This window comes from Perca flavescens, chromosome 21 (genome assembly GCF_004354835.1).
Source record: "Perca flavescens isolate YP-PL-M2 chromosome 21, PFLA_1.0, whole genome shotgun sequence".
NCBI lineage: Eukaryota > Metazoa > Chordata > Actinopteri > Perciformes > Percidae > Perca > Perca flavescens.
Window position 1 is genome coordinate 4788236 of NC_041351.1, and position 15620 is coordinate 4803855.

General features: G+C 41.6%; 1 protein-coding gene across 7 annotated transcripts in view; it reads right to left on the bottom strand.

Annotated features, from left to right (window-relative positions):
• srcin1b (SRC kinase signaling inhibitor 1b) overlaps positions 1-15620 on the bottom strand; it is a 128194-nt gene that overhangs the window by 53521 nt on the left and 59053 nt on the right. For 6 of the 7 annotated variants that reach the window (XM_028567286.1, XM_028567290.1, XM_028567287.1 and 3 more), the window contains exon 3: positions 6423-6449. The exons of the other annotated variant lie outside the window; for it this stretch is intronic. In XM_028567286.1, coding sequence (XP_028423087.1) covers positions 6423-6449 — 27 coding nt within the window. The remainder of the gene's footprint in view (positions 1-6422; positions 6450-15620) is intronic. 7 annotated transcript variants of the gene reach the window in all.

Below are 15620 nucleotides of genomic sequence, written 5' to 3' on the forward strand. Positions count from 1 at the left end.
GAAATGCCAATAAACCAGAGCACGTTTTTCTTCCATCTCGGAATGCTGTGAGGACTAGACAGACCCTCCTCAGCAGCGCTGTGAAGAAAGGTCTTGTAATGCGAGTCTATTCCGATACCAGTATCGAAAAAACGCTGATACTGCCTGAAACTTCTGGTACCACATAATACAGCCCAGAAAAAAAAGAAAAAAAAAGGATTTGGTAATGTTTAAAAGCTAGAAAGGTTTAAAAGTAGCATGTCCTCGGGGCTCGGTCTATCCCCTCCCCATGCCCTCGGACACACAGACGTGCACTAGCACCGCTGAGTCGCTGCATCAGAGCAGAGCGGAGAAAGGACCGCAATTTTACTTCATGTCTCATATTATCATACAGAATGTCCTGTGTACGAGCTCCAGGTCGTACACGGGAGGGGTAGAGTACGCGCAGCGGGGCAAGGAGGCTTTTCATTGGTTCTTTCAAAACGGGCCGCGAGGCAGTGATTGGTGGGCATTTTTACAGGATTACAGTAGCTACAGATGACTGATATTTTTCGCTGCGTTTTCAGAGTCCATAAGTTATTTTTTGCTGTCGGGGTGTAGAGACCATGACAGGACAGAATGGTTAGAAGTTGGCCACATTTGTTTCTAAGGTTATGAAATAAAATGTCAGGATGGTTTATGAGTCAATTATGTTGCTACTCTGGTTTCAGGTCTCTTTTTCTAAATAATGGTGTCTTGTAAGTCTGTTTGGGCTGGGCAAAATATGCATGACACAATAATTATCAGCCAATCAGAATATTTACATACAGTATTTAAAACACAAAAAGTGAGGTAAATTGGTAATATGTATGCTAATGAGGTAAAGTACTATAATGGTCTGGTATTGTAGAACATACTGAGGATGAACCTGTGATATTTCTTTTAAATTAACTATTTCCTTCTGCTTTGTCTCTATGGTTACTTTAACAAGCAGAAGAAAAATCGTCTCCGTAATAATTCCTGCAGAAATGGAGATGCCCGACAGCTTTTATGGGATCCCCTTTTCCCTCGAGTGTGGTACGTTTCCTCTGAATTCAACACTGAGGCAAAGAGAGAACACAAAAAGGCTGATTACTTTGCGCAATGCAGACAGAAAGACAAAAGCACAAGAGACGCAAAAATGAAGCAATAATATTTGTATAAGTGAGGCAGGATGCAATGAAAAGGAGCGAATTATGCAGCGCTCTGCTCCACTGTGTTTCTGACAGTGGCAGCAGCAGCGCTCGCAGGCTTTGAATCCACGTTCACCCTCATGGACACGCTGAGGATCCCCTCCGCCTGGTGGGTTTGAAGATTTGGGGGAACATGTGAGAGCGGGTGTATAATATATGAAACACATGCAAGTCCATATATGCACGGGCATGTGTGTGTGCATGTATCTAACGTTACATAATCGATCGTTAATGTATGGTGTGTGTTTTTACAGTGGGAGTTTCTCACAGGCTTGTGTGTGCAACTAGTGAGCTGGCAAACCAATGAAAAGGGGACCCAACGTGGGGGACTAACACAAACACACACACACAGCAGTACACTGCTGCAGGGGTTTCTATTGCATCAGAAGAGGAGACACCCCCGGCTCCCTGAGAGGAAGGGGAGCGATAACCAATCCTGTTACGAGCTGCCAAACAGCAACACATAACGGGAGATTGGGAGAGAAAAAAAAAGCCAGCATGTGTGTTCGTCATGAGCTAAACAGACGAGGGACATGCACCGAGTGAGCCGCCGCTGCTGGACATGACGAAGAGGAACACACGGGACCGACAATCTGGGAAGATTATGCAAACGATATAATAACAGAAGAGGTTCTTCATCCAGAATCTGGTCATATAATGCACATTGTAGTGAAAAAGAATATGATTCGGTGCTGTTGACACTGCTGGCGTCAGTACTATTGTGATCCTGTTGTTGTGTCAGTGTTAAAAAGATAAAGCTGCTGCTTTTTCTTGACTTGTCTTAGTAATCAAAATGAAAAGACAACATGTGTCGGTCAATGTCACAATACTTCCCGAGCCTCAAGCCCAAATCATGCTACAATTATGTAGAGCTTTAAAAACAGGTTACAAATAGTTACAGCTGGTCATGTTACCAAATGTTACTCAGTTGTCGGGGGACTATTTTTTAGTTGAGGATAATTACACATTTTGCACATTATAAATGCTGTTTGATCACTTTTGAAAACCTACTCATTTATAAAAGCTTTTTAAAACAGAATTTTGTGTTTATTCATGTATTAGCATAGTTATTGGACTTTTTAGCTGGCAATATTCCTGCTTTCAACTATGTGTTCCCGTGCGCATGATGGCTGCTTCCTGTATCCTGCCTCTATTTGGAGCGTTGGTCCGCAAGATGAATACACACATGAACAGTGCGGGCAGTTTTGAGAGTGAATGATACACACAATATTTCAATTTTGGTTTTAGTGTTTTTATGGTATGTGTTAACAAGAAAACTACAGAATATCAGCCTCATAATATATTAAGAGTACATACTGTAAAACCGGTAACATTCAGGTTGTATTCAGTTCTAAAGCAGCAGCTTTTCTATTGTTCCATTTCAGAAAATCCTTCAGTGCTGTTTATATACGCTGGATCAGCAATAGGTATGCAAAGAGCCTTTCAGAATATAAAGTAATTTTATGGTTAAGATGCTGTAAGCTGCTGTAAGTGCTTAGGTTAGCATATGCATAGGAGTACAATCTCCCGCAGGCTATATCCAAGGAAGGGGTCAGAAGGCTCTGCTCAATGAGCATAATGTATTCAAGTAAGTCTGAGATGGAACTAATAATGCATTAAAGCATTGTGTTGATCTTTACAGAGTCCTGCAGTAGTTTGTCAAGCTGAGAGGGAAACACTGACATTTGGATTTCAGCCTGTTTTATTTCGCCTTCCAAGACTGTTACAATTTTAACTTTGGACATATTTTTTCTAAATTACCTTCTCTAATGCCATCTCACCGCGTAGATCATTCTGATATTATGTTATACATTGTACTGTTTAGGACACTTTATCTCATTTTACTGCTTGTGTTGTATATCATTTGCTTTCATTTTTGATTTGCTATTACTTATTTACTTTAATGTGTGACTATTTACTTATACACTTTAATTTGTGACTATTTACTTATTTACTTGTACTTGCACACTGCTGCTAAACAGATTTTGATTTTTCTAAGCACAATGACAATTCAAATCTATTCTATTATTTGCTCAGTTTTTGGGGTTTTCTTCCTCTACCCCAATATCCCCCAAATCACATTTTCAAAACACTCCAGAAGTAATTGTCTCAATTATTCAACCATTTCTGTGGGACTATTTCTACGGCAAAAAGTAGTTCCCACTAAATCTCAGAAGAATAGGCTGTATTGATCGAAACCTTTCTGCACTTCCTTCCTTTTTGTATAATTTGGTTGAAGGGGACCCTTATATACATAATCACGAGATCGTGAGTTCATTATACTTTCAGCATGTGGAAGAAAATGATTGCTGTGTGATTGTTCTAAGTAACTTGTCGGATTTAATTCTCACTTTAAAAAGCTCCTTTCAATGACCGAGGCCACTTTTCCCCCCCAGTAGTTTTGGCTATACGATCATAAATTCACACTTCTGGTCCAAACATGCCTGGTGTCATTTCTCTCCATAATTTCTCTCTGCATTCTTATTTGCACATAATGGGAGTCAAGTTCCCCAGTTTGGAAACTTGAAACCAGACCAACAGGAGAGATAGCGTGAAGCTGGCAGCGACTGATAACCGCTAATGGCTCCATTTTCAGATCAACTTTTGCATTTCACATTTCACACTATTTACATCCCAGCGTTGCCAGTGCTTGGTAAAAAAAATGAGGTTTCATTTTGATGGTGTGGGCACACTTACAGAGGCAACCGAGTGGTTCAAAAAATCCTGGAGGCAAACTGTGTGTTTGGTAACAGCGTGGGCTTAAATTTGGCTCCTGAAGACGATTAATCCCATCGCTCATATTTTCTGTCACTAGGTAAACGCTGCAATACAGTACGTCTTACATTAATGTTATCTCAAGAAATAAGAGGCCATGAATAATCTTTCACTACACAGCACTTTCACAGCTTTCTCCATTTCTAGACTTGGGACTGCTCACAAGCTCTCCTCCAGCTAATCAAATAATAGCTCAGGTGTAACTGCCCCCAAGGCCTGGAAGCAGTCAAACTTGCAAGTGAGGCACATTAAGTTCTCACCTACAGTAGGCTGCACTTGAATTGTAATAAAAGAAAAAGTGCATGCTGCACAGCAAACACATGCAGCATTTGGGGGCACGAATCGATGACGATGCTACATGAAAAGTCCCGGGGTGTAGCACATTTCATGGCAATCTAACCAACAGTTGTTGAGGCGTTTCACTCAAAACCGCAAATGTTAAACACATAGTGGCGCTAAAGGAAATGTCAGAGGATCACTGAAATCTTTGGGATTCCCCCTCTGGGGAACATGAATGTCTGTACAGAAGTTTTTGCCAATCAGTCAGGTAGATGTATCCCCTTTCTGTCCACTCTTTAGGGACATGTCATAGAGATGGTTAACACCTACAAGTACCTTGGTATTTTGCTTGATGACTCCCTGACTTTTAAGCCCCATATAGACAATCTTGTGAAAATGCTTAAACTCAAATTGGGCTTTTTCTTTCAAAATACATTCTGTTTTTCTTTTGAGGCAAAAAAGCACCTTGTTAATGCAACATTTTTATCTATTTTAGACTATGGAGAACTGTTGTACATGAATGCTTCTGCTAAATGTCTCCCTAAGATTGACATTGCATATCATGCTTCTCTGCGGTTCATTACTAATTGTAGGGTCTTGACCCATCACTGTGAACTGTATTCTCGAGTGGGATGGCCTTCTTTGTCCTCCAGGAGGCTGGGTCACTGGTATACTTTCATTTATAAGGCCATGCTTGCTCTTTTGCCTTCCTACATCTGTAACTTAATCTCACGGAGGAGTGTTGGCTCTCACGGTTTGCGTTCGAATGATCTTTTGTTGCTCGCTGTTCCACTTGCCCGTACAGAACTGGGAAAAAGGGCTTTTGTTCACTCAGCCCCCCACACATGGAGCATGTTGCAAAAAGAATGGAATTACTTTCATTGAACGCTTTTAAGTCCAGATTGAGAGCACTTGAGTCGATCCTTTGTCCTATTGTTTTTCATAATGTAACTGTATTGTATGTTTGTAACTCTTTTGCTGCTTCTTGGCCAGGACTCCCTTGAAAAAGAGGTTTTTAATCTCAATGGGATTTTCCTGGTTAAATAAAAAAACTTTGGTGGCGCTACAGGAATAGCCAGGAAAATACAGAAGTTTTTACAAAAGATTTCATCATCTCCTCTTCGTGGTAATAAATACACAAATATTTCAGTCCGGACCAAAGTGGTGGACTGAAGAAAATACTGACTGAGCTTGCCGCTAGCATGGCAAAAAAGACCTGCCGGACTTAAGCAGAAAATCAGACTTTTTTTTTGGCATTCTGATTTAACTAATTCAGTCCAACATCATGGTTATGTTAGTTAATTTCAGTTTGGGAAGCTGAGTGTTGTTAGGGGTCCAAGTCCGAGGGGGCCTGGGAACCATGTTGGCAAGGCAACATAGGTCCTATTGTTTTTGCTAAGATTTTTATAATTCACTGTTATTATTCTTCGGTCAATAAAAGCCATACTGCAGCCTACACCGTACAAGTTACGGAAGTGAAACGCAGAAAAAAGTCTGTGAAGTATTTAAATTCCCACCCCCAACATCCGTCCTGTTTGAAGTTTGAAGCCCTGAAACTGCGGCGGTGATTTGTACGAGCAGTTAACTTCATATTGTTTACTTTGATCAAAGAAACATGCCGATTTAAGAGTTGCTATTGTCTGGTCCAGGCGCAGAAAGAGGACGTTTCCGTTCTTAATCCTGCCTACAACGTTATGTCAAAGTCTCAGAGCACAACACCAGACCCATTTGAATCAGTGTAACCATCACAGGTGTGGACAGCCTTCCACAGGTCTGGAAAAAGGATATAATGAGCTCCATAGAACACCTTTAAAGAGAGAATTTTGGAAAGCAGGAGCAGAAATCTGAGCTCTAACCTGCTGCTTTCTGGCTAAACTAGAGCACACATTCACAGAGAAGGACAGAAATCTAACGTGCAGGGCTGAGTTAAAACACAGCACCTGAGCCACCGATCAATCTCCATTTCAAGTCAAGAATTCTGTTTACTTGCCGAGACAGAAATGTCACAGCATGCAGCACAAGAGAGAGTTAAACACAAAAGTGTGCGCCAACATGTGAATGCAACGGAGAGAAGGCAAGCAGGCATGCAAAGACACAATGAGAAGCTATCCTATTAGAGACAAATCCACACAGAGGGACAGATTTACGCTGAAACACAAACACAGTATTGGCACTGACCTTGAAGCTCCAGTAGTTTGGTTGTTGCTAGGGGGGGGAAAGAAAAACAAAGAGCAAAGGAGACAGAAAAGGGACAGGGAGGATAAAAGAGGGGAAAAAGGATCAACTGTGAGACATTTACTCATGTGTTAAAGCTGCAAAACACCAAGACTACAAAACATCCAGGGCTGGGTAGAGCCAGAACAGAGAGAAAATGCTTTGTCACTCAGCTCCCATGTCAATATATGTGCCACAAAGTGTGACTAATAAAGGTTAAATGGTGCATTATTTCAAAAGAAGCAAGTGCGGTACGAAAATGTCTCCCCCACTTTGCATGAAATGACCACAAATTGTAGTGAAGCAAAAAATACAATACATGGCGTATTTATTTTATACTTTGGGCTTGGTGGGAAAATGATGGGCTAATTATTGTGATGATAGCCAGATTAAATTGCGTTGTCCTTCACTGCCATCATAATAGGACTTTAATTGCTTGTAATTGCTTCTCAGCAATTAATCAAATGTTTACAGTGACTTCACACATACTAATGATGCCGCACCAAAATTCTAGCCCTCGCTCTCCCGAGATGCAGAGTTGTCTGGCTTGGACCCAGAAACAGGATTAAAGCAATGCACACACTGGATTAAGAAACTGCCACTTTCACTTTCTTTGGGAAGAGACCAACATTCATTCAACATTCATTCAACATTCATTCAACGTTCTTCGGATTCCTTACGACGCAGCGCTGAGGCTGCATGTGTGCTCATCCTTGGTAGTCAGTTGATGCATAATAATGAATATGTTCGTACACTGATGTACTGTATACTTTATGGCCAAACCTATGTGGACCGGTACTTCTGTTTTGGGACTGCTTTTCACGGTTTGGTTGGTTCCAGTCGACTGATTTTAAGCGATGCCCCTAATTTCCCTCAATGCACCAATCACAGCTAAGCATAAAATCTGACAACTTCGGACAATCTCGGCCATCTTTCCATTCTAATTGCTCAGTTGACAAGTGCATACATTAAAGGGTTAAGGATAATATTCTATACGTTTGTTATTAAGCAGCAAATGTCACACAAACAAGATGAAAGTGCATTTGTCGGGGACTATTTTCAGCGGCGGATTAATCCACATTGGTGCTCTGGCGAGTAATTTAATGGAGCAGGGCAGTGTATGTTGGATTGTGTGTGTGTGTGTGTGTGTGTGTGTGTGTGTGTGTGTGTGTGTGTGTGTGTGTGTGTGTGTGTGTGTGTGTGTGTGAGCGCGTTTTCTTACTTGATATACATGTACAAAATCTCCAGTGTTAGCTTCTTATGACCTGGCAGTGGTTATGGTTTGAAAAGGAATATAAACTGGGGCAAATAATTGATTAGTTTCCAGTGTTTTAGTTTCTGCTGAAACCACAAACAGGTTTTGCACCTGTGACACAAGAGACTTTGCAGATTTAATTAACAGAACTATTTTTATGACGTTAACTTCCTCCACATATATACATAGTTGAACCTCGGGTTGAAGAGGAACAATGCGGATTCCGTCCTGGTCGTGGAACAACGGACCAGATCTTTACTCTCGCAAGGATCCTGGAGGGAGCCTGGGAGTACGCCCAACCGGTCTACATGTGTTTTGTGGATCTGGAAAAGGCCTTTGACCGGGTCCTCCGGGAGATACTGTGGGAGGTGCTGTGGGAGTATGGGGTGAGGGGGTCTCTTCTCAGGGCCATCCAATCTCTGTACGAACAAAGTGAGAGCTGTGTCCGGGTTCTTGGCAGTAAGTCTGACTCGTTTCAGGTGAGGGTTGGCCTCCGCCAGGGCTGCGCTTTGTCACCAATCCTGTTTGTAGCATTTATGGACAGGATATCGAGGCGTAGTCGGGGTGGGGAGGGGTTGCAGTTCGGTGGGCTGGGGATCTCATCGCTGCTCTTTGCAGATGATGTGGTCTTGATGGCATCATCGGCCTGCGACCTTCAGCACTCACTGGATCGGTTTGCAGCCGAGAGTGAAGCAGTTGGGATGAGGATCAGCACCTCTAAATCTGAGGCCATGGTTCTCAGCAGGAAACCGATGGAGTGCCTCCTCCAGGTAGGGAATGAGTCCTTACCCCAAGTGAAGGAGTTTAAGTACCTTGGGGTTTTGTTCACGAGTGAGGGGACAATGGAGTGGGAGATTGGTCGGAGAATCGGTACAGCGGGTGCGGTATTACATTCAATTTATCGCACCGTTGTGACGAAAAGAGAGCTTAGCCAGAAGGCAAAGCTCTCGATCTACCGGTCAGTTTTCGTTCCTACCCTCACCTATGGTCATGAAGGCTGGGTCATGACCGAAAGAACGAGATCCAGGGTACAAGCGGCTGAAATGGGTTTCCTCAGGAGGGTGGCTGGCGTCTCCCTTAGAGATAGGGTGAGAAGCTCAGTCATCCGTGAGGAGCTCGGAGTAGAGCCGCTGCTCCTTCGCGTCGAAAGGAGCCAGTTGAGGTGGTTCGGGCATCTGGTAAGGATGCCCCCTGGGCGCCTCCCTAGGGAGGTGTTCCAGGCACGTCCAGCTGGGAGGAGGCCTCGGGGAAGACCCAGGACTAGGTGGAGGGATTATATCTCCAACCTGGCCTGGGAACGCCTCGGGATCCCCCAGTCAGAGCTGGTTAATGTTGCTCGGGAAAGGGAAGTTTGGGGTCCCCTGCTGGAGCTGCTCCCCCCGCGACCAGATACCGGATAAGCGGACGAAGATGGATGGATGGATGGAAATTCCTCCACAATCTGGTTGGAAGCCTCCCTTCCTTCCAACAAGAGCATATTGTACTTGCATCTCTGCTTTAAATAAAGGACTGTAATGTCAACGTGTTTGTCGGTTTTCCAAACTTCTTTCTCAATAAACCTTACAGAAAGAGGGGAAAACACTAAACATGCTTCGTTATTTTAGGTTGGTAAGCTTATTTGGTAGACCATCTGCCCAGACCAAAGGGTTTCTAAGTTTTGGGAGCATTTTGAGAACAATCCGTGGTGGGTTACTCCCCATATCTCTCTCTGGACCCCACAGCACTGAAGACAGAATGTGATGCTCTAAAACAGGGTGTAATATATGGGTTAAGGACGAGTTTGTTGTTACTTTTCCACACCTACGTCCTTAAAGGCGAAGGAACCGATTGCTCCGAGGAGGTTTTGATGAATAAATTATTGTTTTGACACTAATGTATAGAAACTGACCCTTGATGAAGGAACATGTCAGCCAGAGCAACAGTGTGGCTCTTTGGTGTGTTTTTAACAACAATGGAGCTTTATGGCACAGAGGAAGAAGATATGTCAGACTCTGGTACACACAAACAATACTTGTTAGTAGGGCTGGGTTTAAAAAAGTTGATTTTTCCGATTTAAATCGATTTTCATTTGAATTATCCAAAATCAATTCCTAAAAACCCAACTTTTGTATTCATGAAAACAGCAAACTTTCAAAGTCAATGAAATGAATAAGAATGCAGCAGGTATGGGCGCCTGGGCAGCTCACCTGGTAGAGCGGGCGCCCATATACAGAGTCTCAGTCCTCGACGCATGTGGCTGCAAGTTCGACTTTGACCTGCGGCCCTTTACTACATGTCATTCCCTAAAAATGGCACTCACAAAAAAATAATTATTGCAGCAGGTTAGAAGAAAACTTGTACAATTGTCGAATCTCTTTCATATCCCAGCTAAATTGGTACTGTAACTGAAATATTCCTAACCTAATTGATACCGAATCAAAAAGAAAATTAATTCAGGACCTTGGGAATCGAATCGGAAAACCATTGACGATACCCTACTTGTTAGGGGATACATTCAAAGTCGGTTTTGGCCTTTTCATTGGATTCATTGACAATAATAGACCTATTTTCCTACAAACGGGATCAGTGTTGCTTGATGAGTTCCTGCAGTGAGACGACGTAGCTTCTCCTCTTTCTGTTGTGACCCGAATGATTTTGCATACATTTTTGGGCTTAGTTAGTTATCTCCTGCATCAATTATCAATAACCTGCTCATAAGTTGTTGTGTTTTGAATGTAGCCTTCTGCAGCACCTTGAAGTCCTTCAGACACTGATTTCCAGAAACTTTCTAAATGATGGGAAGAGAGAGTAATGCTTAGGATATTTTGAACCACGTAAACTATGACACACTTTCAGGTTTACGTTTGGACTGTTTGGACACTGTGTTAGGTGGAGGATTTGTGATTTCTTACTTGACATACATGACATACGTGTTGTCTTCTTATGACCTTAAAGCAGCAGTGGTAACGGTTTCAAAAGGAATAGAAACTCGGGCAAATACTTGATTAGTTTCCAGTATTTTAGTTTCTGCTGAAACCACAAACGGGTTTTGCACCTGTGATACAAAAGAATTTGCAGATAGACATCTAACAGAAAGACCTAGACAGGTTTATGAAATTCAATTCTTCAATTGGCAGGTATGGTATTTGTGAACGCGTGTATTGCTGCATTTCTTCGTCCTCGGCGGGGTCAGGTTGGGAGCCCTCCCTCCCTTCCAACAAGAGCCTATTTACAGTACTTGCATCTCTGCTTTAAATAAAGGATTGTCATTTTGTCCCACAAACCACTGAAAGATTTCAACGTGTTTGTCGGTTTACAAGGTTTTTTTCTCAATGGCCTTCTAGAAAGAGGGGAAATTACTCAACATGAACATTCTTTAATGTTAGTAAACTCACATATAACACCAACAAAACTCACACAGCAGTGTGTATTTTAGAGCTCACTGAGGCTGTGTTGATTAAAAACTACTTTCCGTTTGGCAATAGAGACCGAGCGCATTTAATTCCCACCCCCACTTGAGGGGAAAAGAACTCTCCATTGATGACGTCAAGGTTCTTCCTCGTCAATTTTGTCTGCTAGCAAACAGAAAAATGCTTAAAGCCTGCGAGAGTGGATACAGACGTGATCAGCAGAGAGACTGCGGGATCCTGTCACTGAGATAAAGTTATGTCCGACGTTATGTGTGTGAGCATAACTTACAGACATAGAGATACAGCTCAGATAAAGAACTCAAAAAACTAATGACAGCTAAATGACAGACAAGATTTTGTAGATGGGCATCTATTTAGTGTGACTATGTTTAGAGTCATTAATGTATGAAGGAAAGGATGTGATGCAGGGCTGGAAGAAAATTATCTACAAACAGGTATATTTTCTGTTGAGGAGCCTATTGCAGCTCCTTTAATGTATGACGGCAAGGAGGTGACACAGGGCTTTCTTCAGTGCAAATCAGGGAATGAGTTATTCTATTGCACTTACTCATTGGTTGGGTCCATTTTTATACATTAAAGTGTCAAACAATAATTTATTCATCAAATCCTCCTCGGAGGAATCGGTTCCTTCGCCTTTAAGGACGTAGGTGTGGAAAAGCAACAACAAACTCATTCTCAACCCATATACCGGTATTACACCCTGTTTTAGAGCATCACATTCTGTCTTCAGTGCTGTGGGGTCCAGAGAGAGATATGGGGAGTAACCCACCACAGATTGTTCTCAAAATGCCCGCAAACCTCAGAAACCCTTTGGTCTGGGCGGATGGTCTACCAAATCCCCCCCGCCCCCCCCCATGGTTCTGAGGCCTATGGAACCAGGTGTCACTTCACTTGCAAACCAATACATTCTATCACCCACATGGGGAAAGTATTTGCAATTAAAAGCTAAAACAGTGAGCACATCACCATACGTGTAAGAATTGCTTAAATAATCTGGGATTTTAGGACATCTACAGTGTGTATGGTTTTAATAAAGTTCAGAGTCTTTGATTGTATGAAGGAAAGGATGTGATGCAGGGCTGGAAGAGAATTATCTACAAACAACAAGGTATATTTTCTGTTGAGGGAGCCTTGCAGCTACAGTAGGTGTGAAACACTGGTTACCAACATAAAATAACGAAGCATGTTTAGTGGTTTCCCTTCTTTCTGGAATGTTTATTGAGAAAGAAGTTTTGAAAACCGACGAACACGTTGACATTTTTGCAGTGGGTTGTAGAACAAAATGACAGTCCTTTATTTAAAGAAGAGATGAAAGTACAATATGTTCTTGTTGGAAGGAAGGGAGGCTTCCAACCAGATTGTGGAGGAAGTTAACGTCATAAAAATATTTCTGTTGATTAAATCTGCAAAGTCTCTTGTGTCACAGGTGCAAAACCGGTGTGTGGTTTCAGCAGAAACTAAAACACTGGAAACTAATCAAGTATTTGCCCCTTTTGAAACCGTAACCCCTGCCAGGTCATAAGAAGCTAACACTGGATATTTTGTACATGTATATCAAGTAAGAAAACGCGTGCGGCTGGAAATCGGAGAAGGATGGGAAATAGTTTTAACATGACTTTAAAATCGACATCCACCAAGCCAAAATGCTTAGGTTATCAATAGTTAGCTTGTTCTGGTTTCCTAGCTGCGTCGCGAGTTATAGGAGCTTAGCTGGGAGCTTCATGGAGACAGCTAAAGTTAATGTTAGCTGTCCTACAGCTGTCAGAGTTAGCTTCCACTTCATATATTGCCTTAACAGCTGGATTCTCAGTAACGTGACAATCTGCAAGAAACAGGTTGCTTTTAAATCACTACAAAGTAGTGACAACACCGTTTGGCTTAGTTATCAATGCCGTTAGCATCGTGGCTAACACTATTGTTACGCAGTTTATGACAAATGGTTTCGGCTGTGCTTTCTAACATGATGTCATTGTGCTAACCGAGCAATGTTAGCCTTTACAACAGAGCCGCTTCAATACACTTGTTAGATCATGTTTCATTACAGAGTTCTCTGTTGATGTGTGGAATATAATGTAAACAGAGACTGGCGTGCCATAAATGCAATGCGCCGTCAGGCTTAGCGCCCTTTATATAGAGAGTGTGGCCAACTAGAGAATTGAATGTTTTGAGCTATCCCGTTATGCGATTGGTTCCGAGGTGGTCACGTGTTTCGTGGACTCCATGTTGGATACCAACATTCATCTGATTCCCATTGACATAGTGCAGGGAATAGTGGAAAAATAAATTAATATAAAATTAATAAATTATTTAAAAAATGACATAAATCACTGAAAAAATTCCCAACTGTTGCACGTTTCGCTGCAATGAAAGACGGAATCGGCAAAAGATTTCACAAGTCCCCCCGTGAACCAAAAAGCCGAAAAGTATGGGAGCTGTTCATTATTGCGTGAGGTAAATCAATCAAATCAGTCGATTTCTCTCCAATATGGCGACCATGATTTGAATTGGCCACACTCTCTATATAAAGGGCGCTAGTAAGGCTGATGTTAGAAGTCCCTCTAGTAGATAGAACGTGTACAACAACCATATGCTTATAGTGGCATTGACAATGCATAAGCCTGAGCAATGTAGTACATATTTATAATAGGCTGCATTTGAGCATTAAATATTCAAATATTATTTGAATATAAAAAAATAACAAATTAAATTTGGTATTATAGAAGAAGACTGACAGCTCTAACACACACACACACACACACACAGACACACACTCACTTTTTTCCAACCTGACACAACCAGAGCACTTTAACATCACAGGAATGAATAAAAGATTCTTACATCTCGGAAAAACACAAACTCTGTCAGAAAGAGTCAGAAAGAGTGAAAAAAACGGTAGTTACCCTTTAATTATTTCTCACCAATTTTCCCTGCTATACTCTTTAACAGTAATCACACTGCTACATGTAGCTACATGCTAACGTCACGGAAACCTCTGATCTTGGTTGCCGATTTAAATTTTCCCCCAATTTCAGATCACATAGCTTCTGGACGAGGATGGGACGCTTGGATCTGGCTGCTCTTATTTGTGTCAAAATGAACGCTTTTATACATATTATTTCTGGTTATGTCCCAATCAGATCTTAAAAATACTGAATATCTGCTGATACCGAGTACCAATTCGATACTTGTATTTGCATATATAATAGAGCTGCACACCTTTTTTTTAGTTTTACAAAAATAAGTAAACAAATAAGTAGTAAGTAAACAAAGTAACTAAAAGATATATTCAGCTTAATAGATTTAACTTAGTGCAGGTAGCATTTTTGTAAAACTCACATATTTCTACTTAGAAAGGTGTAGAGTTTACTGAAGAAAATTATCGGAGTAGGGTGTTCGGGGTGACTGCTGATCCGCGATCAGTTAAAAAATGCCCAGATTGTCTCCGATCCGAACATCGTTATTTATTTGACTTTAATGTTTTTCTCCAGGTCTTAACTTTAGGTGTGAACAGACCTTGCAGGCTGTTGATTGCAGTGTATTGTTGCTTAACAACAGATGCCTCTTCACAGTATTTGGATGAACGCAGGCGTCTATTAAGAGGTCAAGTCAACAGTAATCGAATGATGAATGGACCTCATCACAGCCAATTTGACTTGTAGCCGGGGCTGATATCACATTTGACACGTAATGAAACATAAAGGTCGAAGGAACAAACAAAGAAGCTGCACAGTGTTGCAGCAGAGAAAAGAGAAGCATTATTGCTTTTCGACAGATGAGTGAAAGGAGCAGGGCTGCAGCTATCGATTAGCAATCGAGTATTCTACTTCTACTTTCTAGTTAAGAAATACTTTTGCTTTATAGTAAATAGCAATATTAATATACAAAAGAAAGAATTTTTAGAAAAAGCAACCATTTAATTTCTTAAATTGCATAAAGTAACAGGAATAGACTCATGGGCCACCCAGCCGCTTAATTAGGTGGCCAAAGTACAATTTTGATGGCCCAAATGTAAATCTTTTTTCGCCCCCCTTCCCCTTCCATGCCTCTGGCTCTTTACACTGCATATACAAAAAAACAGTTCACTACTTCCAGGTTAATGTGACTGTACAAAGCTTAGAGCAGCTATTCAACTATACTGTTCGGAGGGACACATTTTCAGAAGGCTCATTTGAGTAAAGTTTAGAAAGAATGAAGAATGCAGACATCATCGGCAAGGTCTGATGAGGTCATTCACGGGCATATTGAGTAGCCATGTGCAGGAGGCGCTGGTAAAGAGAGAGGGGCTGGTTTGTCTCTGCCAGCAGCTAAGTTTACCGACAGCTTTCCTTTTAGTTTGTTTTCTAAAAAGTCGCAATATGTAGAGTAGCATGCTGTAGTTGTGTAAAACGCTGGACGAGAGACTGCATGCAGACCTTAATGTTACCTTGTGGAACTTGCCCGTACAGAGTTTTAATTTTATGCAGCTTAAAATGATACCAAACTTTCTTATATATCTCT